Source organism: Danio rerio, chromosome 6, assembly GCF_052040795.2.
Source record: "Danio rerio strain M-AB ecotype USA chromosome 6, GRCz13ab, whole genome shotgun sequence".
In the NCBI taxonomy this organism is placed as follows: Eukaryota; Metazoa; Chordata; class Actinopteri; order Cypriniformes; family Danionidae; genus Danio; species Danio rerio.
The window spans coordinates 20,087,651-20,115,079 of NC_141026.1; the positions used below are offsets into that span (position 1 = coordinate 20,087,651).

Consider the following 27,429-nt stretch of genomic DNA (forward strand, 5'->3'; position numbering starts at 1 on the left):
ATTTAATATCAGAAGTGGCTTATTTATCTAAAATAAAATATTATCATGCCTTGATTTTTATTTTTTCAATTAGGACAGTAAGGTTTGACTTTGCTTAGACAAAGGTCTTGTCACTTAACAGAAATAATGTACAGTATAGAATATAAAGTCATGGAGCAGTGAAAAAATAATTGTGTATGACTGCCATGAGTCTGGAGGACTAATAAAGTCATCTAGAAAGCGTTCTTGCAGGACTCAGAGTTCATCAAGATTCTTTGGATTCAACTTCAATGCCTCCTCCATCATACTCCAGATATGCTTATTAATTTTCATGTTGGGAGACTGGGCTGGCCAATCCTGGATAAACCTTGACGTTCTTTGCTTTTAGGAATTTTGATGTGGAGGCTGAAGTATGAAGTATTATTTATCCTTCTCCAAACTTGACTAAAAAACAAAATTCCTGATATTTTACTCACTCCCTTTTTCCTTCTGCAGTTGAAAATAAATAAAGGCATTTGAGAAAAACATGAAGAATGTTTCTCTATACAGTGGACCTGCAGTTTCAAACTGCAGTTTCAATGCAGCTTCAAATGACTCTACACAATCTCAACTGAGGAATAGAAAAGAAATAGCGCTATTAACTTGTGTGTTGTTGTTAAATTAAAGAAATATCTGCATTATCGATGCGGTAAAAGGTTCCTTATGAAACTAAAAATAGTCACATCAGTCTTTTGCCAGGAGATTTCAGTGGCTGAACAACACTTCTGTGCATATAATCCATTCGTAAAACAATCCAATCTTCATCAGCTTTGCGTGACTAAAATAGTTTTAAAACAGAACATGACCTGTCTAAAAGAAATACTTCAGCCATGGTGTCATCCTTCCTTCAGTGTGCAAAAGTAATTCCAATATTGATTCAGGATTTTAAACATTTTTGATTTAGTGTCTTGTGTGTACATGAATGCACGGCGCGCATACACATTGTGAACAGGGGTGTGCAGTTGTTCAAATCTACATTTACTGACAGACAGTTTGGGCTACTTATCATAATTATGAGTATTATTGGCCTGACAATATTAAATTGGATGAACATTTTTTTTTTATGCCTGACCCAGAATATAAAAACATATAAATACAATTAGATCATTTACTTTATTCATTGCTATTGGAATGTGAAGAGACTTACAACCAGCACAACAAAACTGTTTCTGAAGACTATCACCTACTGCACCTTTGAAACATAAATGATAAATTAACCCTTTTAACTCCATTCCACTAGGGGGCGGACATGCAACTACAGTTGGTTTTTCTACTTTCATACAAACCAGAAGAAGAAGAGCACACAACTGCGGTGAATAAGCATTTTAGTTCATTCGTCGAAGTTTTAAGACGTCACCGTGTGCTTAAAGGTTTACCACAACAAAAAATATTTTTTGACTGTTCAGCGTAAAGCAACGAAGTTCATTTTATGCGACAAAATCAACGATGAAGATCTTTCTGGAGGGCGTGGAAAAGTTTGTTGTTATCACGTGATAGACCTCTAATGTTTGATAAACTATTTCTTTCTTAACCCCCAGTTGTTTTGGTTTCGACGTTCAAAGGTTATTTTAAAAGAATGCCTCAACCGAAGTACAGAAAGATTGCTGTATTGGGGTATCGTTCTGTCGGTGAGTGTTCCAAATATTTGCATTAGGAAGAGCTATTTGATGTTTAGAAGTTGCTAAGTTGGTAGAGTTTCTGCAGCTGTTTAGAAAACTTCATTTGAATTGCTACCGGATCTCCAGCCACTTTGAGTTTAATTAACGTTAAGTATTTGTTTAGATCCTGTAAAGAATCTTCTAACAACGCGCCAGCGTTTGGCGACATAATGGAGAAGCGCATGTGCTGGCAGGAATTAGCAACGTGCTTCTTCTTCAGCCAGACCACACGCGATCATCATTTGCCAGTCAACACTCGAATATCCTCAATCGGTCAATTCAAACAACACACTCGCATTTCTCAAAGTTGACCTGAAACACGATGTGTTTTCTTTTCAGCTATTTATTATTAGGTTATTGTCGTTTTCTGTCTCACTTTAATGACGCCACGCTTCATTAACGTGTCGATATCCGTGGCGCTGAGTCGTGACCGTCAAGGGATTTAAAGCGAATATTCTCGGTCATTTTCAAGGGTAACGCTACGCAAAATGTGACCATGTGAACTGATAAACAGTGTAGAGCTCAATTAAGATTTACGCTGATAGATACAAAATGAGTTGACCTTGAATTGAACATTAATAACTGTAACTTTTTAAAGGTCCTTTGAAGTTGAAAATCAGGTTCTTGTTTCTCTGCCAAATTATATACTTTAATGTTTACTTTACTTTATAAGTTGTTCATGCACTTACGAAATTTATATGGTAGACAATACAATATGAATGAATGCATCAAGTTTTATGAATTTGCCTGTCGAGTCATAATATTTTGTGGCCATGTGACATAATTTTACAGAAAGGCTTAAAATTTACTACATTTCATAAGTCAGAATTTCAAAGTCATATAAAAGTTGAAAAATACTTTGTAAATGTAGATTTGTTAAGAACTGTATATGAACTTTTTAGCCTAGTTAAGTTTGGTTGGACTAATACTTTTTTCTTTTTGTTAGTTTTGAAATTCTTGTATAGAAATTGTTCTTGCACAGCTGTTAATTGTTTGATATATTAGTTTGCTTTCTGGTATTGTTTGCAGACTGATGCCATAAAGATTGCATGTTGACAAACTTTTTTTGCAAAGTAATTCCATATATATATTTAGAATTTATAACTTTAAGCAGTATTTTACCTATCCACTATTTTGTATATTCACAGAATTCATAACCATTAATCTGATGCTTGTAAAAACAAATATTTTTAGTTTAGAAATTTGGAATTAGTTAATTTAAAAAAACTCATCTCTGTTATATATTTAAGAATACAAATTAAGATGCTTTAGAGCATCCTCGTCCTCCATAGACAGCAAGGTTCTGCACTCCTTGTAAGTCCAAAAAGGTGCCAAATCATTCAAAACTGTCTTTTATCCTTAAAACATGCCATCAGTGGTTTAATCAGAATTATGATTGCCTATCATTTTGAATTTTATCGGTTTCAATTCTGATTTTGCTTTTCGATTTCAATTCTTATCCATTGTCAGTTTTGATTTCAATGTAGCAAAAAATGATCATCCCCTAAACATTTATTAACTAATGAAATTTACTTCTGATCTATTATGCCTACACACTGTATTCTGTTTTACATGTTTAACATATTTTATATAATTTTTATTTTATAAAATTAAATTTAAAAACAGTTTAGAACATTGAAGGGAATTAAATATTGTGTCTTTGACTGCATTATTAAACATGATGCAGAGGATCATTGCTTTTTGTCATTGATTTTTACCAAATATAGTCACATGTCATTTGAGCACTTCCTGCATCTTTTAAACTAATGTTTAGATTATTGTTCAAGGTCTGGTACCTCGCCAGTGTGGAACATTCTGCCAGATTTCCAAATGAAAATGTGCACACAGTAATCAATAAGACTAATTGAATTTTTTTGTTTAATAACAAGTATTTGATTCTTAATTGAATTCTTTTTCCTGAATCGAAATCGATTTTCTATTCCCAACCCTAATCAGAATATTATCAAGCTATGTGTGTTCATGAAATTTAACAGTTTCCTCTCTACAGTGTCAGAATAGGGAGCATGTTTACATGTCGCACTTGCTTGTGTCTCTGATGTATATTCCAGATGCGCCTGTGCTTTGTTTCAAACTGTTGCACACAGGCAATCAGGGGGTATACGTCATTGCACAGCACTCGCGCACAAAGTATTCTCGAATCTTAATAATATTATAATTAAACCAACCACTGAAGGCATATGGTCTGTTTTGAGGATATTTTCTGGTGTTTTTCTGGTCTTTGAACAAACCTTACTGTTTGTGGAGGAGGAGGAAGCTGTCAGATTTCACCTAAAATATCTTCATTTGTGTTCCAAGACAGGTTTGGAACAACATGTGAGTGAGTAATTTAAAACATAATTTTCACTTTTTTGGTGAACCAATACTTTAAAAATAAGGGTAAAATTATTAGGTTAAAAACTGGAATATAATTATTACCCTGTTCAAATTTTAAATTTAATACAAGGTTGCATTTTACATGGCTGCATTTTGTATCAATTACCATTGTAGTTGAACACAGACAAATGGAGAATTGATGACTGAGATACTATAACCCAGATTTGGACAGAAATTGAAGTAGGATTGCACATTCTGTGTTATCTGCATTTATGAATTCATTGGTCCATTTAAAAAAAAAAAAAACAAGTCTGTACATTTATGTACATCTTATGTTTGTAGTTAGTACTGTTAATCAACTTAAATGTGGCTTGACCAGTAAGTAGCTTTCTTAGCACATTTTTGTTACCTTTTGTAAAAATGTTTCATTTTAATAAAATAATAACATTGTCTAATCAATGTCACCCAATATTATTATTACAGGTGTAATATGTATTGTAGTTACCTATCTGTGAATAAAAATTGCTTTGATAATAATTTTGGTTTATTTTACAACAGGAAAATCTTCCCTTACGATACAGTTTGTAGAAGGACAATTTGTAGATTCCTACGACCCTACTATTGAAAACAGTGAGTACTGGACTGGAAAACATTTACACAACCTGCATGATTTTAATCTTATAAAAAGCAAATACATTAGCTCGCACCTTTTACAAATAGTTTTTTTATTATTATTAATATCATGTTAGGTTAAACTAATGTTATCACACTTAATATTAAGTGGGTTACATAAAAGTAGAAATCACACTTGTATTGTTACCATTGTAGTATTTTGTGTGCACACATTAGTGCTCTGTGTCTCTTCAAATATGCAATGAACCCTATCATTTAGTTTGTAGAACAAAATAGTGTATATTGTATTAATTGTTTTCCTTTTTTTTTAATGTAGTGTGTTTTTAAAAGTAACTGTTTAATTCTGTGCGTAATACATACATGTTACAAATGTATTTACATGTAATAACATCAATTATTCATTAACAAAGAATCCTACAAAATAAATTGTGGTTACATGGTAGTAATTATTGTCATTCTCTTGTATTTAATTTTGAATGCTTGCTTGTGTTTCCATGGTGAAATTTTGTGTTCTGATGTGCCCAAAATCAATATGTATTTCTTTTTGTTTTCAAGCTTTTAATAAAATGGTGTCTGTGAATGGTCAAGATTTCAATCTCCAGTTAGTTGACACTGCTGGACAGGTAAAATCATTTTCCCACAATTATTATTTTCATTATCCTTTTAAACAAACTTTCTTTTTCCATAATTTTTCATACCAGTTGTCCCCCTGCCCTTTCTGTTTAGGATGAGTATTCCATTTTTCCCCAGTCTCATTCTATGGATATTCATGGTTACGTTCTGGTGTACTCTGTCACTTCAATGAAAAGGTCAGGGTTTTTTCTTACTTTTTTGTTTATTTAATTTTTGCTTTTTTCTGTATACCATGTTTAATATTTGGTCAATTTTGATCATTCCATTGGACCATATTTGCATTTAAATGCAAATAAGCAAACTTGCTTGCATGCTTTTGTAATATCTCCCGCTCTTTTTCTTTTATTCCCATCTGTGTGCGTGCGCGCGGGTGCGTGTGTGTGTGGTTGGCAGTTTTAATGCAGTGTTTTCTTGATTGTATAGATTTTTTTTTTCTTTTTGTTTCAACCTTACAACTGCCACATCATATGGCTTGTTTTATACAGTATACTGTACTATAACTTCTTACATAAATCAGCCAAAAGAATCAAGAAACAGCTGTCAAACCCCTTTTCCAGACACTCCAAAACCATTCCGAGCTGGAAAATTTGATTCCCCTCATTGACAAATGTATTTCTAAACTAACTAAACAATTTAAAACAAGCCTCTTGTCTCATTGGTTAATTGTTTATGTTTTAAGATTCCGATCATATCAGTCGTCAGTCAGAATTATCCGACAGCTGCTACATTTTGTAGACATTATTTCAGCTGTTGTTGTTTTTTTCTATATATTTTTAAACAACATTCAAGGCTTGGTCTGTATTTTTGTTTTGCAGTTTGAAAGATCCTCACATAAAATTTGGTATTTCATATCATTTTTGCTCCAAGTTTACTAATGATTCATTTGAAAGGCATTAGCAAAATCAGCACTGCTATTTTTACGCAGTGTATGTCTTAACTAGGCCCACATGAAATCTGCGCGCACAGATATTTAGTCCATCATTGATTCTGTTTTTTACTTGTGTAAATGTGTGTAAATTTATATTTATTCAGTTTTTAAATTAATTCCAGTATAATTATTGACTAATGTGAAAATGTTAATATAATTTATTCACAAAACAGTTTGTAAAGTAATATTTTCTGTCTTTCAGTAGATATATTATATAGAAGACTTGCTTTGTTTCCCAAATAAAGGGGATCTAATTTGATTTGCATTGTAAACATTAAATACAAGTTAAACAGGTATTACGTTTTAGTTTATATATTAGGATTTCAGTTATGATACTTCCAAAATAATTTAGCATAAATCTGCTGATTTTTAACAAAACTCTGCGCAGAAATAGCAAAAAACGTCTGCAGATTCCGTCTGGCCCTAGTTATAACTCATCACTGTTATAACACCTAGTTCATGGGACATACTGCTTTCTTACAACAAGGAAACCACTCCAGAGTTTTTAATGTGGATTTGAGCCTGATTGGTTTGTTCACATATGCCCAAACAAATTGATATATAAAGAAAATCCAAGTTCAGAAACAATAATCCAAGGTTTAAAGCACCCTTATAGTGTTTACTGTTTATATGTGTATTATAAATGTGTTTTTTCTTTTAGCTGTGTTTTTTATCATGTTTTTCAAAATAATTCTCTGCTTCAGATATATTTTTGCTTGTATGATAACACTGTTATGGCTTAAGGCTGATTTATACTTCTGCGTCAAACCCCAGCGTATGCTATGGCGCTGACGCATAGCCCTTCGCCGTGGCCGTCACTGACGTGCACCTCTCAAAAAATGTAACTACACGTCGCAACAACGCGTAGCGTAAGCTCTGTGATTGGTCGGCTTGGTAGTGCTGACGAGTCTGGGCGGGACCGAGAGCCGCGCGAATGGCTTGAGCGATTGTTTACAAGTGTGGAGTCCCGTGAAGGAGCTCTGGGTGGAAATTTTTGTTCTGTGTTTACCTCATAGTTAAAGTTGTTGCACGTCCGCCGGTTCCTGCCTCAAAATGAGCGAGTTTGAGCCACTTGTACATCCCGGAAGTGTTCAGGAAAAGCAAAAAAGCAGAGAAGAAACTCGACACAGTGGAACATTAACACCTCACTGCCAACTAGCGTTTCGGAAGTGTTAATGCAGACCGACAGAGACAGCGCGCAGAAGTATAAATGCACAGCCACGCGCGTTGCCTGCGCCGTGGGTTACGCCGGTCACTTGACGCAGAAGTATAAATCAGGCTTTAGGCCGCGTTTACACTGCCGGTTAAATGTGATCCAATTCCGATTTGTTGCTCATATGTGATACAGATAGGATCTGTTCTATGAGCGCGTAAACACTAAAAAATGCATGCATTCGGGTATTCAGACATCGTTTTCCAGCCTCCTTCGTATGTGGAAATAAATCAGATATAGATTGGATATGTGACAATGCGACTGTCATGTAAACAGGCAGATCGATTTATTGAGGCATTCCGTTCTGTACATTATTAAACTTGCGACAATGTGGTGCTTCTGTGCAGTTTAATGACAGAAAGAAGAGCGTGTGTGGAAATGCCGACACGGTACACAACATCAGAGAAAACACAGAGGAGGAAAGTGGTCAGTCGCCACAATTTGCTCCCACCAGACCTGAGATCTCTCTCGTACCCACAATATATAAATCTTAAGCGCAAACTGCGATGACGGCCCATTCCCACCTCTGCCTCAAAATCATTTTAAAGTTGGGCGAACTTGTAACTTTTGCTTTTTGTCGCTATTAACACACGCACTGAGGGCTACACATAGAATAACTTTATTCTTTCCAACACCAGTGCGCACACAGGCAAAGGCTACATCTCCCTAACTGCATCAGAACGGCAGAGTCACTTGCTGTCTTCAAGAAACGACTAAAAACTCAACTATTTAGTCTCCACTTCACTTCCTAATCTGCAATTGCGTCTCCAGCTATACCACTAACTGTACTCAAAAAAAAATAAAATAAAAATCTTACATTACTAATGCTTTCCTTACTTTACACACCTGAAACTTGCCTACAGCACTTCATTGTTTACGTTGTTGCTCTTATAGTTGTGTAATTTGCTTCCTTGTCCTCATTTGTAAGTTGCTTTGGATAAAAGCGTCTGCTAAATGACTAAATGTAAATGTAAATCTTCAACTACACACACATCAGGGCCATACCATTACATAAACTGTGTGGGGGTAAATCTGGACTAAACCAAAATTCACTGCTTTTACTACACTTCGTATGTTTTGCAGAGCTAAAAACAAGACGCTGTGGCTAGTGTGGCACAGATGCTAGAACCCGCCTTTATGGTTTATGCATGCGCGACATCGTAAATTGTATGGCAAGTGTAAACGCATGAATTGAATATGGTTCACAATGAAAACAAAGTGTAAACAGACAAGCTAACAAATCAGATATAGGCAACAAATCGTAATTGGGCATCAAGACCTGACAGTGTAAACGGAGCCTTAGATGCTGATATAATTTTAGAAGGCATTGTATTGTAAACATAATTTTTTTTTTGTCTTCCAGTTTTGAAGTTGTGCAGGTTCTTCACGACAAGCTTCTTGATATGGTTGGAAAGATACAGTAAGTGTGGGTTGAACATATGGTCAAAATTATTACATGGGGCAATAAAACATGTAGTCATAAATATTGCATTTTTACCCAGGGTACCTACTGTTCTAGTTGGAAACAAAAAAGACCTTCACATGGAAAGGTAAGCATATACTACATGTTCACCTGTTGCATCTTGTAATCTTAACCTTATTAATTATGATTAGTTTGCACATGTTGTTTCATTTGCACATACAATTTTAACATTAGCTTTAAATCAGATTTTCTTGACAAAAGGTCACCAAAGGTGTGTGTTTTCTGTGGTAAATATGTTTGCGTGTTCAAAAATTGCACTAATATCTTTAATAACATGAATCTGATTTGACATCTAGAGTTAAATGATTCCAAAGTCCTATCAAGGCAAGTCTGTTCATATGACTTTAATATAGCTCCTTATTCAATGGGAAAATACAAAAAATCTCAACACTTAACAATGCTGAAATGATTGGTTTCAGTTAATAGAAATTACAAGAACTGGTATTGGCTGATTAAAATATTATATTTAACCCTTTGATGCACTACATGGGTGTAAAGTGACCAGCCTTAGTTAATTTTTTTCCTATATATATTTTATAGCTTGTGCATCAAAGGGTTAAAGGCCATTTAGGTAAAAGAGAAGAACAATTACTATTTTATTCATAAAACTAAATCCCTTTTGTGGTTTTAGAGCACTAAATCATCTAAATTCAAACTCTTGGGTTCACACACATTGAAGGGCAGCTGCTGTTTGGAAGGAAATGCTTTTTCACACTCATCTATGTTTTGTTTTTCATAGAGTGATTAAACCAGAAGAGGGAAAGAAGCTAGCTGATTCCTGGGGTGCTGCTTTTATGGAGTCATCTGCGAAGGAAAATCAGGTATAATAAACTTTTGTTTTTGGTAGCTTTAATTTATTTTTACAAAACGTGATGCATTTCCACAACGTGTATTGTGTATTTTATAAGAAAAACATATACATTTTACAGACGGCTGTAGAGGTTTTCAAGAGGATTATTCTGGAAATGGAAAAAGTGGATGGAAACGCCCCATCAGAGGAGAAGAAGTGTGCTGTGATGTAAGGCATGCAGTGAACTCACATGCTGAAGATACAAACCACATCACCATGCCATTACTTATAACGGATCAGTTGAATAACAGGTCCTTACCTGATGAATAATGTCCAAATGCAGTCAGATTTATAAATCAGTGCTCTTCAAAACCAATGTCTGCAAACCTATCAACAATCGTATTGGGAATATTAATGCTATTTGAGGCTAGAATTACTGAGGAATATTACTTTAAAAATCTCCCATCCCTACTATCTTCAGCTTTACTACGCTGACTGACATTTAATTTTACAGGTATTAACCTGTCTACATAAACTGTCCCAGAATATCTCAGTTACTCTTTTTTTTTTTTTTTTTTTTTTGATCTTTTGTTTTTCCCTTAACATAGATTTACTAATTTGACTTTTTTGAGTTATCAACTGAATTAAAGTGTAGTAGTTGAATTAAACTTGGTTTATAGAGACTGTCATAAAGACGACACTTATGACAACTGTGTGCTGTGCTTCTCTCCTTTTGCTAGGGGAGCATGTGAACAGTGTGGATATATACACAATGATGTAAACTGCTCCCTAAAAACATCCACTGTACCCCCAAGTGCCACCGCTGGTGCATTTTATACACAATCAAGTGACTGCAAAGAACTGTATTTTTTCAGAACCTTCGGTATAAAAGTAAATATGTGATCCTTAGAGTACCACTGCTAGATATGCAGCCTTTTTTCCCTTTTCATTTGTTGGAGTAGTTTTTGCTTTGATGATTCAGAAATGAACATGGTTACCTTTAACGGTGCCCTTCCCCCCTACTTATTTACACCTCTGTCAACATATATTATCTGTACATTTGGATATGAAGGTGTTCATAAAATAAGTAGACCTTTTTAGTATGATGCTGAACTTCATACAAACCATTTGCCATTTTTAAGGACATAGTCTAATATTTACATAGTTACCAAGGACCAGTCAATTCCTTATCATCATTTCCCTCTCTGGAGACTAATATTAGCTTAATCTGCATTTAAAAGCAGGCCCACTAAAAATTTCTCGTTAGAGCAGTTAAGACTGATGATTCTCCGGCTACTGAAAAATGTCATTTACACAATGCCCCTCTGGTATCTTTTGTGTTATCCTATTTAGTAAATATTAAATAGCACTATGACACGGGTACAATCCAGAAATCTCCTGACCTATACTGCATTAAATCAGCACTACTGAAGCTCAGGGGTCTTTACTATCTGACCTCCTCCTTTTCTTGTGGTGTTCAGAGTGCCAGGTGCCATTTTTATAATTTTGTCAACCTTCATTATAATTTTAGGGACTTCTGTATATGGATTTTTGTATGTGGAAAAATAAACACTTAAAGAATGTGTCATTTTCTCATTTTCAACTATCAAGAGCTTGTTGGATTTCTCATATCAGTTTTTGAGAGTTCCATATAATATACCCTGCTTAATAGACTGTTGAAGATATTATATCTAAACTCTTACTCATCATTTGCCATATTCCTCCAGTAGTACACAGATGGTTGCTAGGTCTGCACAACAAAACAAATTTGATGACAACCCTCAGAATTCATCACTGAGGGAATTTAAATACTGGGTCGTTTCACACACTTTTACACTTGAGGTTTTTGCATATGAGTACAGCAGTCACCACACACTGGTATGTAGGCAAAATAGATACAGTTTGCAATTTTGGAGTACATTCCTTTTTCATTATAAGTGTCAAATTTGTAAAAGTTTATAAAACCATCATTAAAGACACTTTTATAATGACCTCATGACGATCATGTTTGTGACAGGTATTGTTGTCTTGATGTCAAAGACAGGTTATGATGTACTTGTATGACAAGTTGTCAAAGTCTCAAAACATGTCATCGTTAAATTTAAAATGACAACTGAGCTTAATAAGTTGCCATAATCATGCACAAAATATGGTGCATCATGTCATGATTGCAAACGTTTGATGACAGTCTAATGAATATCCCCTCCAAGTATAGTCTTGATAAAACTTCAAATGGCCAATCTACACTTTCCCCTGCACTCCATGATGCTTTGTGGAAATTATGGGAGAAACTTCTGTTAATCTGTAAAGTATGTGGGTTTTTGTTTCAATATTCTCCCAGTTCATTTATTAAATATCAAAAGGCAACCATCACTTCATTGTAGACTATGAATAACCCCTCTCATCACAAGTCTTTCTACAGCACTGGTACAGGCAGTGTTGGGGAAAGTTTCTTTTAAAAGCAATGTGTTACAATATTGAGTTACACCCATTTAGTTATTGTTTATGTTAAGTAATGCGTTAGGTTACTTTTGTGTTACTTTTATATGACCTGTCTGATGCTTGATGTCTTTCAGAACTGATCTATATCAGTCAAATATTAGTATATTAGTCTAATATTAGTCTAATATCTAGTCAAATATTATTTACTGTCAAATTAAATTAAATAAATCAGTTATTAGAAATGAGTTTTTTAAAACGATTATGTTTAGAAATATGTTGAAACAATCTTCCCTCAGTTAAACAGAAATTTTGTTCAATCTACAACAAAAACAATTTGGTTAGTTTAATTGACTTGTGTTGGGACAACACGAAGGAATTGTTAGTATACAGGGATTTTGTGTGTGCATATATATATATATATATATATATATATATATATATATATATATATATATATATATATATATATATATATATATATATATATGGGCCATTCTTCAACTACGGGCACTTTTAGCCTTGTGAAGTTGAGTAAAAAAAAACTTGTTCAAAATGAACATTTTTGTATCTAGTTTAACCAAACATTCCACAACATATATAATAATTATACATTTGTCAATAAAATAAATTAGTTGTATGCTGAATTGTATACCTGTCACACTCTAAAATTATTATTTATTAGTTTGTATATTAACTAGAGCATGAGCTTATACACTGTAAATACACTTGTAATGTGTGATGAGAACTTTTAAATATTTTTACAAAATATGTGGTGATGGAAATTACAGTGGTGAAAGTGACAATTTAACAGTTTATTGTGAAAAAATTAAAAATAGCTTCACCGAATAGATTTGAATTGATACTAGCTTTTCATGTATGCAAAACACTCTTATGGTAAATATCCATTATTTATATATCCATTTTGTTTGGTACAACATCTTTGGTACAACATGTTTGGAAATGACGTAGAATAAATGTATTTCCTAATCAAGCAATATTTGCCTTGATTTTTCTTCAAGTGTTGTTGATGAAAATTTCAATTCTCTCCATCTTGAACATGTTCTCAGATGGCTTTTATATTCATAGAAACCACCTAAATCTTTCACACAAACTTTTTAAAGCGACATTACAGTGTTGTGGTGGAAATGACACTGATACTGTTCGACAGCTTTATTTTGTATGAAAAATAACATTGATAATAGTCTTAATATCTATTAAATATTTAAATTATTTCACTTGTGCTTCATTAAGATAGATGGATAGATACCAGATAAATAATATTTTAAAATGTTATTTTCATTGTTGAAGTTTAAAACTCGGTGTATGACAAGGTGAAAACAGTGATTTTGACACCTAAAAGAAGGTTAAATAACATGAAAAATATATAATAGGAAGCTAGTACATTTTTTTAAGTAAGTTTTATTGTTAGTTTGACAAAGAAAGAGGAATTCAAACAGAATTATATATATATTTACATATATGATCAAAGGACATAAAAGTGCCCATAGTTGAAGAATTACCCATATAATATATATGGATATATATGTATGTGTGTGTGTGTGTGTGTGTGTATATATATATATATATATATATATATATATATATATATATATATATATATATATATATATATGGGTAATTCTAAAGGCGTTTCTAGGTGGCATTTAAAGGCGAAACTAGGTTAATTAGGTTAACTTGTTAGGGTACATAGACAAGTCATTGTATAACGGGGGTTTGTTCTGTAGACTATCGAAAAATATATAGCTTAAAGGGGCTAATAATTTTGACCTTAATATGTTTTTTTCTTTTATTATTATTAAAAACTGATTTTATTCTAGCAGAAATAAAGCAAATAAGACTTTATCCTGAAGAAAAAATATTATCAGGCATACAGTGAAAATTTCCTTGCTCTGTTAAACATAATTTGGGAAATGTTTAAAAAAAATTCAATTCAAAGGGGAGCTAATAATTTTGACTTCAACTGTGTGTGTATATATATATATATATATATATATATATATATATATATATATATATATATATGTGTGTGTGTGTGTGTGTGTATATATATATATATATATATATATATATATATATATATATATATATATATATATATATATATAAATGTATGTGTGTGTGTGTCTATATAATTTTTTCCCCCCAATTTGTTTAACGGAGATTTTTTCAACACATTTTTTAACAGAAGTTTTAATAACTCATCTCTAATAACTGATTTATTTTATCTTTGCCTTTATGACAGTAAATAATATTTTACTAGATATTTATCAAGACACTTCTATACAGCTTAAAGTCACATTTAAAGGCTTAACTAGGTTAGCTTGGCAGGTTAGGTTAATTAGGCAAGTTATCTTATAACGATGGTTTGTTCAGTAGAACAAAAATGTTTAAAAATTAGCCTAAAGGGGCTAATATTTTTGTCCTTAAAATGATGTTTAAAAAATTAATAACTGTTTTTATTCTAGCAGAATATTTCAAAGAAAAATTTCCTTGCTCTGTTAAACATAATTTTGGAAATATTTAAAAAAGAAAAAAAAATTCAAAGGGAGGCTAATAATTCTGACTTCAACTGTATATGATATTTTTATGTATAAAATGTTCACATGTGACGTTAACAGTTTGCTAAAGCTAAAAAAAAGCTAAAGAGCAATGCTTTGGCATACTGATATCAAACTACACCTTGATAATACCAAGTAGGTGACAGTGCCACCTACTGTATGAATGAGTTCCAGGCAATGGTATTATAAGAGTTTAATTATGCTTTTCACCACTTTGTAAAAGAATCACTTGCATGCTACATCATTAAATGTGTAACAGAATTTTTCAACCTCTAATTCAATCCATAAAAATCACACTCATGAATTGACAAGGAAGAATTGTTTAAATCTGAATTTTGCCCAACATTGCTACAGTACATAAGACTTTGTTTGTCATAAATGAACAAAAAGAGAATCAGATATAAAGCAAATATGGTTTTAAGTCTAAAGGTTGCACAAAACAATGCAGCTGTGCAAGAAAACGGAATTCTACGCCCTTAAAAACAAAAGGCACAACAAAAGGCCCTGAGGTAAAGAGGCCACAAAGGCAACCTTATAGCCAATCATTTAAGTGCAGGAATCCCAAATCTGTACAAATCTGTAATACATTGCCAAGGCAAATTAGTTATTTGAGGCATTTACCAAAAGACAAAGATCATTTACAAACAAACATACAAAAGAAACTTAAGCTTAAGAAGAAGTGATGCAGGACATGGACTGCTGCTCCGGAAAGAAGACGTCTGATTAAATTAACTTTTCAATTTGGAGTACTCGTGTTGCATTTTAAAAATAATCCAAAGACATAAAAAATGATTTACATTCATAACACACATTCATTAAATAATTCCAAATCGATTCATTAAAAGAACAAAGGACATTGTCTTCCATTACCACTGCCCACATTGTTGCCATTTCCAAAACTACAACAAAGCAGCCAAGTCTTAAAGCTAAGTTCTAAAACCTGTCTTAAAGTACGTTTCTCTTAAAATTAACGTAAAATCTACACAACAGCCAGCAACTAAACCAAAACAAGCTTTAAAATGGGGAACGCAAGCCTCTTAGGCCAGAATAAATTGTTTCCCCCCTAATCATATTTACCCTTTTCACAATTGTTAAACTTCTTTAGAAGAAGTATGATTTGAAGTATTTGTCAATTTTGAGCTTGATGAAACATTTCCCTTTCTGGTGTTTATCAACCCTCTTCTATTCTTTCCTTATTACAGTACAAATGTGCAACATGCAAAATAAAGTAAGAGAACGGTTCAATCAAATTAAACCGAAGCAGTGCTAATTAAAATAGACATCAGATTTTTAATAAAATGGACGTATTATTTGGTCTGTAGAGAAACAAGAGCAGTTGAATGGAGCCCTATATTAAGATTTGGCACTTTTCTTTTCTGCAAGTAGAAGACCGCACTGGAATAAGTGAAAGGACAGAACAAAAAGTGAGAAGAAATGAAGAGCTAGAGGCTGAGAGAAGCAGATCTGAATGTACAGTTACACCCATAAATGATGTACTACTGGTGTGGGAGATGTGCAAGATGAGAGGGTAAAAAAAGATAAACTGAAAAGTCCTGAGGGTGTATAAAAGATGAACTGGATGAATATTGTACAGAGGAAGGCTCAGATAATGGCGTTGGTGCCACGAAGGCCGACTCCACGAGCAAACTGCTCCAGCAGGCCTGAGAGGGCACCAGAGGGGCTTGGAGATGAAGACTTGAGTCCTACTGTAGAGCTGTAGGCAGAAAGGAACATTTCCCTCACCGCCTCCAACCTCACTTGCCTTTCTGGTACAAACGTGCACCTAGAAAAGGAAAATAAGAGGAACTGCAGTTGTAATATTCTCCTCTTTACCTAAATGCAAACACAATGAGGTACAGTATATGCACAGCAAGTGTTTGTCAGACACCCATAAACTTCTGAACTATTTTCAATTTCATACGGTTCCTTTTTCAGCATCAATACTGTCAATTAATTAAAGTAAAGTCCGTTGAATAATCTTAAGCATTCATTTAGCTGTCAAGATGAAGACTGCTTAAATGTTAGCACCATCAGGAACAGAAACTCCATTAAAAGTACTGTGGTATCTGAACTAAATATAGACGTTAATGATAATGAATAATACTAATAAGCAGTAGATCTTCCAATTGTATAAGAGTTTATAATCATACCAACCATATTAAGAACAGCGGGAGGCTGGAATGCAGGTAAAGATTACACAAGAGAACTGGGCAGATATATCGTCACCTTAGAATTATAAGGTTCTATCTGACATTTTTGTCAAAATTGAGTTATTGACATATTATTATTAAATGACAACTTATTTACATTACGGAATGTTATTTTATAAGTTGTTTACATTTTAAGACTTTTTATTTAAAAAAAACAAATGTTACACACATACTGTTTGCTATGGAATGCAAAAACGTTGAAGCTCAATATCTCAAAATCATTCAGAATGCAGATAGAACCTATAATTCCAAGGTGATGATATGCCCAGAGGCCCATAGAGTAACTCAGATACATGGAGAGAACTTAGGTGGAAAGTAATCACAAGATATTTCCACACTCCACATACTGTAGCAAAGACAAGAATAGGCTCATCTAACAGATGCTGAAGAGAGTGAGGTGACCATTAGGTAAATTACTCTTATTTCTTTTGGTGTTGTCCAAAACTACAACAGTATTTGGTATTTGGAGATGTATTTTATACTGATATTCTCTTTGATCTAACTGTGGCCATCTTGGGTGTGATACTTAAAGGCATCGGGGAAAGGAGACAGAATCTATTTCAAAAATTGTTTTCTGCATTACATCTAGCTGGTTCAGATCTGACCCACTCTCATTTGTACAATGGATTATGAAAGTTCGAGAAATTTACAAAATGGAAAAAATAACTTATTCCCTTAAATTTTAGATGAATATTTTTGAAACAAGATGGAAACCTTAAAAATAATACACAACGATACATAATTAACTTTATACACTCCCTGGCCACTTTATTAGGTACACCTTACTAGTACCGGGTAGGACCCCGTTTTGCCTTCAGAACTGCCTCAATCCTTTGTGGCATAGATTCAACAAGGTACTGGAAATATTCCTCAGAGATTTTGATCCATATTGACATGATAGCATCACGCAGTTGCTGCAGATTTGTCGGCTGCACATCCATGATGCGAATCTCCTGTTCCTCCACATCCAAAAGATGCTCTATTAGATTGAAATCTGGTGACTTTTGAGGTCATTTGAGTACAGTGAACTCATTGTCATGTTCAAGTAACCAGTCTGAGATGATTCGCGCTTTATGACATGGGGTGTTATCCTGCTGGAAGTTTCAGTGTTAGAAGATATGTACACTGTGGTCATTAAAGGATGGACAAGGGTCAGTAACAATGCTCACTCAGGTAGGCTGTGGCGTTGACACAATGCTCAATTGGTACTAATGAGCCTTACGTCTGCCAAAAAAATATCCCCCACACCATTACACCACCATAACCAGCCAGAACTGTTGATACAAGGCAAGATGGATTCATGCTTTCATGTTGTTGAAGGCAAATTCTGCCTCTACCATCTGAATGTCGCAGCAGAAATCGAGATGCATCATATCAGGCAACGTTTTTCTAATCTTTTAATGTCCATTTTTGGTGGACCTGTACGAATTTTAGCCTCAGTTTCCTGTTCTTAGCTGACAGGAGTGGCACCCGGTGTGGTCTTCTGCTGCTGTAGCCCATCCACCTCAAGGTTCGACGTGTTGTGAGTTTAGCGATGCCCTCCTGTCTATCTCAATTGAGTGGTTATTTGAGTTACTGTTGCCTTTCTATCAGCCCAAACCAGTCTGGTCATTGTCCTATGACATTAACAAGACATTCTTTCCCTTTCTGATGCTCGGTTTGAACTGCAGCAGATCGTCTTGACCATGTCTACATGCCAAAATGCATTGAGTTGCTGCCATGTGGTTGGCGGATTAAAAATTTGCGCTAATAAGCAGTTGGACAGGTGTGTCTAATAAAGTGGCCAGTGAGTGTACATACAATGTAGATTGCATTTGGATCTTCTATCTTCTTCTATTATTCTCTTTCTAATAAGTTATGTTTATAGTCATAGTGTCAAATTACTGATGGTTTTATTTTCTATTCCTTTTTCTGTTCTGAACTTTATTCACTGTAAAGTGAGCAGAAGTAAAAAGTCAAGGTAGAAAATTGAACTCAACTACACTTAGTTATGCTTTAGTTGTGCTTCAACACCATAAATCAATTTAAAGCCTCTTACTGAGAAAACAGCACGACAAGTGTCTAAAAGTGCAATGAGTTTAGATGGGTCTGAAATGTGCACAAGACTCACATTCGTCCGCTTGGACCTTCATCTTGGAAGCTGAATGGAAGAGGTGACTCTGAGGGCACTGGGGGAAGATCATGGATACTCCCACATCCTGAGACAATCTGCCAGCTGCCGTAATCTGTGGAGACTGAGGAGCCTGACCGAGCATACTCCACCACTGGCCTGACAATTATCAATACATACGTATTTAAAAGCAAGAAAATAGATGATGGTTATAGAAGACAGGTCATTTTGGCTAGTAGGGTTGGTTCAACAACAAAATGTTGGCCTTGTTACAATAGAAAGCTCTAGTTGCATAATACAAAAAAAAACTTGGGAAATTATTAAGGAAGTTTGTCAGCAAACTGCAACGCAAGTATTTTATAATTGTTATCATGCAAAAACTTTTTTTCTACACCTTTTCATGGTTGGTCCTTTACCTAGTTCACTTTTGGGCTCTCAAAAGTGGTTTAAGAGTGTGTTCATACTTGGCAGATTGGGTTTGTTTAAGCTGACGGCAAACAACTAGCACTAAAGAAACCAATGCGAGGTGACAACACAGTTGTGATCACATCTTGGAAGATTTATACATGAAAAACTAATTTTGAAACTTCATTACATCACACTTGCACTCTGATTTGTTGCTGAATAATCAGTCAGATCTCTCTCTTCAGCCAACAGTCAGATGCTGATTCTACATGCTGAATTGGGCCAACATGCTTTGACGTTAACCTGATGAGAGGTGGTGTGCGGAGGGCCCTAAAAACCGGGACACAACAAGCCAAAGGTCGGCCATTGGGCTTAGTTGGTCAGGCTAGTTAGTTTGGTGTGTTCCTCCACACATCGGATCTCGTCTGGGTATATCAGAGTACGAGTGTGACCTAATGAAGAGACATGTAAATAATTCAATACAAGAAGGACCACAAAGCAGCTGGCTGTATTTTTTAACATTTCTTGAATATTTTCAAACAATATGGATTATTAGATTATCAGACTTTTTTGCACAAGCAAATCCCACAGTAGTGAGTGACAATTTCTTTGATAATGATACTAAATACAAAATGCTTTGTGCGCATCAGAAGTTCAGTTTCCCTTTGGGGAAAAAGACATGTCCTCTTGCGCAGAATGCGCTTCTCGTTTTAGTCAGCTTTTTTCTGTTTGGTGTGCTCATGCAGCAATTGTTCCAGATGTGATTCAACGTGAGACGACAACTAGAGCTGGGCCGATAAACAATATTATATCAAAGTCAATAACAATGATAAGCTCTGAACTTATTTTTACTCTATATTGATCTAAGAGCCAATCAGAGCAATCATTCTTGCAGCAGAAATGTGCAATAATAGGAATCTAAAAGTGTGTTGATATTTGAGTGTACAGAATTTTCGGCCACCGAAAATATGTGAAGCCATTACATGGACCCTCTAATTTTGTGACTTCAGTCATTGTTGCGGTACTTTTTAAAATGTGGAAGCATTAACAACTTACATCAAATATATATTTTGTCATCGTTCAATGTGGAAAATAATTATCGAAATTGGATTTTTGCCTTAGTGACAACACAGTTGGGTTTCACTTGTGCTTGTTATTTGACATCAGCTTGGTGTGTCCTGACCCTAAGAAAAACTTATGTAATTCTGCTCAGGTAATTTGGGAATGGCTCATCTGCCATCCCAACATTTGGTGTGCACCAAACAAGCATAACAAAGCCACAATACATTTTCTGACAGTTAATATTCCTATATATATATAATCCAATTAAATTGTTAAAACCATGACTGATTATTGCGATTTTGAAAACACTCAGTAAATGATGTAACATTGCAATTAGCTAATCAGAAAAGGCTGCAAAATAAATGCATGTTTATATAGGGAGCTAATAAATATATACTGTATTCCTTTCAGTTTAAGTATTGAAAATATTGAGCTGAAGCTTGACTTTAGGGCTCTGGTTTAAGGGTGTGTTCATACTTGGCAGATTGGGTTTAAGCCAACAGCAAACATCTAGAATTAAAAAAACCTGTGTTGTCACCTCACGTTGGATCATGTCAAGTATTGAGAATAATGAGCTGAAGCTTGTCTTTAGGGCTCTGGTTTAAATAATAAGCTGAAGCTTGACTTTACAAATAATACTGCAAATCATATTGCTATATCAAGCAGAAGAATGGGTTGAAAAAGAGTTGAAGTACTGTACCAAACAAATACATGCTAAAACATTTCCAAACAAACGCTAAACAAGCAAAACAGATAAATGCACTACAAGTACCCACCTCCTTCCTGGTACAGCTAATGGGGTGCTCCCTGTCCTTGTGGCATTTTGATCTGAGTGGTTGGATGAGGAGGAGCTTGAAGACTTGAAGGAGCCCAGAGGACTAGGTTCATTGATAACATTAGGTATTCGCTCCTCTGAAGTGATTGGTCGGTTCCAAAGCACAGAATGAGCAGCCAATGGCATGCCTTTCCTCCTGTGATACAGAAGTGATGAGTCAACATTATTTAAAGCAGCAATCGTCAACTTTTTTTACATTCCTTGCTAACTGGATGGAAAATCCCATCTAACATGTGCTTCTCTGTACAGAGACGTGAAAAGTGTGTTCATACTAACAATGTACTATTAAAGGTGCTAACTTATTACTTTTCAAGGCTTACCCATTAGAAGCCTGTGGGCCAAGTGTAATCAGGTCTGTAGCTTCTGCTTGTAGACTGGGGGAAGCTGATGCGTCTTCTGTGATGAGAGAGAAATCACTGCTCAGACTCGTCACACTACCACGATCTCTAGACTCTGACAGACACAAAGACAGACAGGTAGAAAGAAACAGAAAAAAGAGAGCTTAAAACAGCGAGCCATACAGAATATAGTATTCAGAATATATGAAATGTTTTCTGCAGGGACAAATACAACTAAAAGGTCTAGATGATTTACATCATTTTTTTTATTATTAAAATAAACGTGTGTGTGCATCTACTGAGGAACCGCTCTAGTCAGAGTTTTTACTGATTCGTTCATTTAAATTAATGAAAGACTTCAAATTTAGTAAACATGACTTACTTAACTGGCAAAGGTCATCCACTGTAAAGTCAGCATCTTTGAAATGAGAATTTTTTCTTCTGTTACAGAAAGAGAAAAGAGGAATTGATGAAGCCACAAGCGTTTCGAATCCAAGCACAATGTGAAATGAAACGTATGTTAAATCAGCTTAATCTTCTGCTAAATGATTCAATCAACTGAAATGATTTCATAGTGTGATATAACATTAGGATTGGGACGATAACCAGTTTCAAGGTTTACTGCGGTTTAGAAAAGTCAAGGTTTTAATACCACTAAAATATTCTGTTATACCGTTCCCAAGGTATATGTAAGGTTTTTTAATCTATTTTCTGTGTTGTTGAAACTAATGAAGAGACGGAAGTCAATGCTTTAACTATTTAGCCTGACATGTGTACTGTTACAAAATATTATAAACATTTCTTAAAATAAAATATATTGTGTTCAATGGGGAAAAAGAGTTGTTTTGTTTGTTTGTTTTACCCAGACATTAAAAAAAAAACTTATTTTAGTGCAGTAATCACAATACCGTGATACCGTGGTATTTTTATACAAGGTTATCATACCGCCAGAAACTTACACTGGTCCATGCATATATAACATTTTACAACAATCAGACAAACTATCTGGGAGAAGTTAGATTTAGTTTTTTCTACTAAAACGTAGTGAAAAATTATATATATATATATATATACACTGGCGATCAAAATTAGAGAAACAATTTATAAATAATTGAACAATTCTGAAATAATGTCATCTTCACTGCTCAAAAGTTGAAGGATTTTTTGTTCCGTCTATACCATGCTACCAGAACACTTTTTCCCCAAAATAACAAAAGCATTTCAACAAAAAACATTATTTTGCAGAAAACACACTGATCAAAATTAGAGAACAACAATGACTGTAGCATGGAAAAAGATTACAGCCAAATTTTCTGAAGGTTACAACACTCAGCAATTAGTAGGAAGTGTACAGGCCTCTGCTCTGAATGACTTCAGCAAATCTGTGGCTACAAGACAGCACTAATTCCTCACACTGCTCTGGTGTGATTTTGGCCCAATCTTCTTCCAGTCTTCTCAACAGTTCAGTGACTGTAATGGGTTTCTTGGCCATAACTTTGTCGTCAAAGATTTTCCAGAGGTTCTCTATTGGGTTGAGGTCAGGACTCTGGGCAGACCATGTCATATTTCAATGTTCAGTTTCAAGGAACTGCTTTACCCATTTTGCTGTGTGACATGGCACGTTTTCTTGCATGAACACTGCGGGCTGATTGGGTAATGAATGCAGGGAAGCAACCATATATTATTGAAGAAGGTTCTGATAAACATTTGCATTCACTCTGCCATATACCTGTAGAGGCCCAACTCCTGCTGCAAAAACTTCCTCCACCACTTTTTTTTACTGACTTCTTTATACACTTTGGGTTCAGTCTTTCTCCAGTTTGTTGCCGAACATAATGTTTTCCATTGGACCCAAATAAATTAAACTTGATTTCATCACTGAACAAACTTTAGAGCAGTTCTCCTCTGTCCACACAACATGCTCCTCAGCAAAGCTTAGTCTAGCCTTTTGATTCTTTCTGCTAATAAGAGGTTTGGTGACTGCAGAGTGGGCTTTCAGTCCAAATGCTCTCAAACATCAAGACACTGTATGACGAGACAGATCTTTACCCTTTTCAGTGCCGAACTGGTGAGCAGTTCCAGCTGTAGTGTAAAAACGATTGCCCATTGAGATCTTTCGCAGTATCCTGTCCACTCTTCTGTGGATGACCAGCTTTCCTGAGGGACTTGAATGAGTTGTGTGATGTTGTAAAGAATCAATATTCTTGAAACCACAGATTTGGAACAACCAACTTGTCTTGCCATGGCTGATAGGGTCATCCCTTTGGCCTTCATCTGGACAACCTTCTGCCGAAGGCTTTCAGTCACTTTAAAACGTCCCACCATCTTGCAGAGGCAGTGAAACTGGAAGTTAGTTAATGTTAAATGACATTATTTCAGAATTGTTCAATTATTCATAAATTGTTCTCTAATTTTGATCGCCAGTGTGTGTGTGTGTATGTGTGTGTGTGTATGTGTGTGTATATAAAAAACAGAAATCAATATGATTTAAAGGTACATTCTGAGGGATATTCTCTCCATATTCATGCTGCTTAAAGAATTCAGTTGAAAACATTGATACTTTGCTTAGGTGTTATAGATGGTTGGGGTGTTAGACTATGCCTATAACTACTAATAGTCAATAGAAATTTAATATTTGACATGTATTTGATAATTATTGACCTATGGACTCCAATTCATTATTCAAAACTATAACTGTACAAACAATGCAACAAAAAATTATTGATTTAAGATTTCATTTTTGCTATTATTCTCTAGGGAGAACAAATAATAATTCTGCAATTTAAAACCAAACAAAAGGTCCTCAGGAGTAGCTGAAATAATGTGTCAGTGCTCTTTGGGTAAGGGATTAATCAGAATAAACAGCAAAGGTCAGTCCAAGGCACTTGAAAATTTATGAAATAATTTGCCTTTATTGGCATGGCTAAGGGTAATTGGATAATTCTGCAATGTTTTAGCTAATATCAAACTAATTAACAACACAACATACTTTATGTAATCTTATATATATTACATAAAAGGTTTACCTGGTTCTTGAGAAAATGTTTCTCAGAAGTTAAAAAAAGTAAATATATATATATATATCTTTTTTGAACAGATGTATTTGAGCTATATTCACTGGCCATGATTTGTTTTCCCCCAGAAAAGTCATTGACAGTGATGACATGACAGACAAAGTAAAGGCACTTAAATGAAAATAATTGTTATTAATTAATTAAATGTATTATTTCCATGTATATTTTCCAGTTCTGTAGATACAGTCAGTATAAAAGCCAGGGAATTGAAAAAGACAGGAACAATTCATTAAATTATTGGATTTCATACTCGGACTGACCACATATTTTCAGCTAGAAGTTACAGGAACCTGTAGGTGGAACTATGCCAACTAAATGATCTGATATTCATTTTGAATGCACTATTCACTATATCTAGGCTGGGACAGACCTGTGGTGAAATAAATAGTTATTCCACCACTTTTGAAATGAACAACATAAGTCTGCACAGAAACAAAACATGCCAATATCTCACAGTCATTTCAGTATTTTTACAAATTAAAAATATTTCCATGTTTGCATTAAAGAAATTAAGTCAGATAACTTACCTTTGTTTTTTCACGACTGAAAATGACTCACAAACAATATGCTTCAGAAAATTGAAGCAGAAAAAAAAAATCTAGGAAAGACAATATCAAGACTCAAATTGTTGTCATAGAAAAAAAAGATTACTTATGACATAACATGTTCTGTTCTTGTTCGTATATTTCTAGATGGTGCAAACCAAACCATAATTACAATCCTAATCAATAACAGACAATATTTGTTGGGAATTAAATATCAAAAGTCTCACCTCCTCTCCCTTAGAGAGCCGGTCAGGCAACATGTGACTAGAAAAAGTAAAGTATAAAATTACTAATAAAACTCTTATATTTTGCTGCATATCTACTGATTATACCAGGAAGCTTCCTGAGATTCCTACAAATTAACACCATAGAGCTTCTATATAATTCTAATGTGGTAGAATTAACCAGTGTTGAGTAAAAAAGTTACATATTACAACTTAAAGTCCATGTTCCTCTAAGAATTTTACTATTTTACTAAAAACGTAACTAAGAAGTACATTTAGTTAGCTTTTTGGTTTGTTTAAAAAAAAAATCGACTTCATTTGACTTAAAAGTGACTTTTTTCCCCAACACTGCACATCACAAACTTCCCGTGTTAGTTGTGTGCATTTAAAAATATTAGAACAAGTAAATTCATGCATTAAAAATTCAGTACTTTATTAAAGTTACATTGAGTGATTTATTTTTTAATGGTTTTATGTTTTTAAAGAAAATAACAGGCATATAATAATCATAATATTATCAATATTATTATGTGGTAAAAGTTTAATACTACAACATTCCTAAAAACAGATGTGTACGTAAAGCAGAAATGAGACTAACCCAAAAAGGAACCAGTCATATGCGATAGTCAGATAAAGGATCTCAGACGGCTCCAGACTGGCATGAATGGCACCGTCCTATTAAAACACAAAAAAATTACTTCAAACATTCATCTAAAATATTCTAATTGACAAAGATTAACTACAACACACACTAAACTACCTGACAAAAGTCTTGCCCATCTAAGTTTTAGGAACAACAAAGAATAACTTGAGTTCTAGTTGACCATTTGGTATCAGATTGTGGCTCTACATTGTGCTTATCAAAATAAAATATGATCATGCCTTGCTTTTGAATGATTTAATTAGGACAGTAAGGTCTGACTTTGCTTAGACAACAGTCTTGTCACTTAACAGAAAAAAATGTACAGTATAGAATATAAAGTCATGGTGCAGAGGAAAAATAATTAATATTGTGTGTGGCTCCCACGAGTTTGAAGGACTGCATCCATACATCTCTACAATGACTCAAATAACTTATTAATAAAGTCATCTGGAATAGCAAAGCAAGCGTTCTTGCAGGACTCCCAGAGTTCATAAAGATTATTTGGATTCATCTTCAACATCTCCTCCATCATCTTACCCCAGACATGATCAACAATGTTCATATCTGGTGACTGGGCTGGTGAATCTTGGAGCACTTTAAACTTTTTTGCTTTCAGGAACTTTGATGCGGAGGCTGAAGTATGAGGAGCAGCTCTATCCTGCTGAAGAATTTGCCCTCTCATGTGGTTTTTAATGTAATGGGCAGCACAAATATCTTGATACCTCAGGCTGTTGATGTTGCCATCCACTTTGCTTTTCCTTTAACAAACTTGACTGATTTCTGTAAGAATCTTGGGTCTGCCACTTTTCCAAATGATCAACTAGAAGTCAAGTTATTATTGGTGGCTCTTACAACTGGGATCGACAACAAAACTTTTGTCAGGCAGTGTAAATTAAGGAAATGAAAATAAAAAAATAGGAAATATACGAAATGAGAATACTTAGTGCGGTGAATAGACAACAATAGTTGTCAATAGTTCAATATATTGTAAGAGTGAACATGTATGATATTGATATTGTTCATAACAGCACCAAATGATTGAGATTTAATTGGTTAGCTAATAGTTCAAACATTAACATCGTCCCACATGTTAATCCAGCCTAATAAATGCTGAAATATTGATTTAAAAATTTCGGTGACTATTTTAGGGCTATTGTACGTTAATACTGTCCAATAGTTAACAAAGCACCTTATAACCTGTATATCTGTATATTTATAACAAATCTGTACATTCAACTCAACATTCAGATCTTTTTACTAACTGCATCTCTG

General features: G+C 34.3%; 2 protein-coding genes and 1 long non-coding RNA gene across 6 annotated transcripts in view; 2 read left to right on the forward strand and 1 right to left on the reverse strand.

Moving 5' to 3' along the window:
* LOC147843476 (uncharacterized) overlaps positions 1-27,429 on the forward strand; it is a 756,120-nt gene that overhangs the window by 643,069 nt on the left and 85,622 nt on the right. The window lies entirely within an intron of this gene.
* rhebl1 (Ras homolog, mTORC1 binding like 1) lies at positions 1,282-11,275 on the forward strand. Of its 3 annotated transcripts, none has more exon segments than NM_001076748.3 (8): positions 1,282-1,646; positions 4,569-4,640; positions 5,199-5,266; positions 5,370-5,452; positions 8,781-8,837; positions 8,920-8,967; positions 9,640-9,721; positions 9,830-11,275. In NM_001076748.3, coding segments are annotated over 8 exon segments (555 nt in total). In that variant the 5' UTR covers positions 1,282-1,594; the 3' UTR covers positions 9,923-11,275.
* Positions 14,890-27,429, reverse strand: part of mtmr14 (myotubularin related protein 14) — a 28,206-nt gene continuing 15,666 nt past the window's right edge. Inside the window, exons 12-19 of one of the 2 annotated variants that reach the window (XM_087256984.1) lie at positions 26,113-26,189; positions 25,518-25,554; positions 25,273-25,343; positions 22,054-22,112; positions 21,654-21,729; positions 21,275-21,469; positions 19,032-19,190; positions 14,890-16,494 (exon numbers count right to left, since the gene is read on the reverse strand). In XM_087256984.1, the coding sequence (XP_087113110.1) occupies positions 16,314-16,494; positions 19,032-19,190; positions 21,275-21,469; positions 21,654-21,729; positions 22,054-22,112; positions 25,273-25,343; positions 25,518-25,554; positions 26,113-26,189 (855 nt within the window). In that variant the 3' untranslated portion in view covers positions 14,890-16,313. Of the gene's footprint in view, positions 16,495-19,031; positions 19,191-21,274; positions 21,470-21,653; positions 21,787-22,053; positions 22,113-25,272; positions 25,344-25,517; positions 25,555-26,112; positions 26,190-27,429 lie in introns of both variants that reach the window. The other variant, XM_087256983.1, reaches the window with a different exon arrangement.

Coding starts and splice junctions, on each gene's coding strand:
- rhebl1 (XM_087256102.1), top strand. CDS start 5,210: ATGGTGTCTGTGAATGGTCAAGATTTCAATCTCCAGTTAGTTGACACT. Junction 5,453..8,780: donor TCTGTCACTTCAATGAAAAG/GTCAGGGTTTTT, acceptor TTTGTCTTCCAG/TTTTGAAGTTGTGCAGGTTC. Junction 8,968..9,639: donor AAAGACCTTCACATGGAAAG/GTAAGCATATAC, acceptor TGTTTTTCATAG/AGTGATTAAACCAGAAGAGG.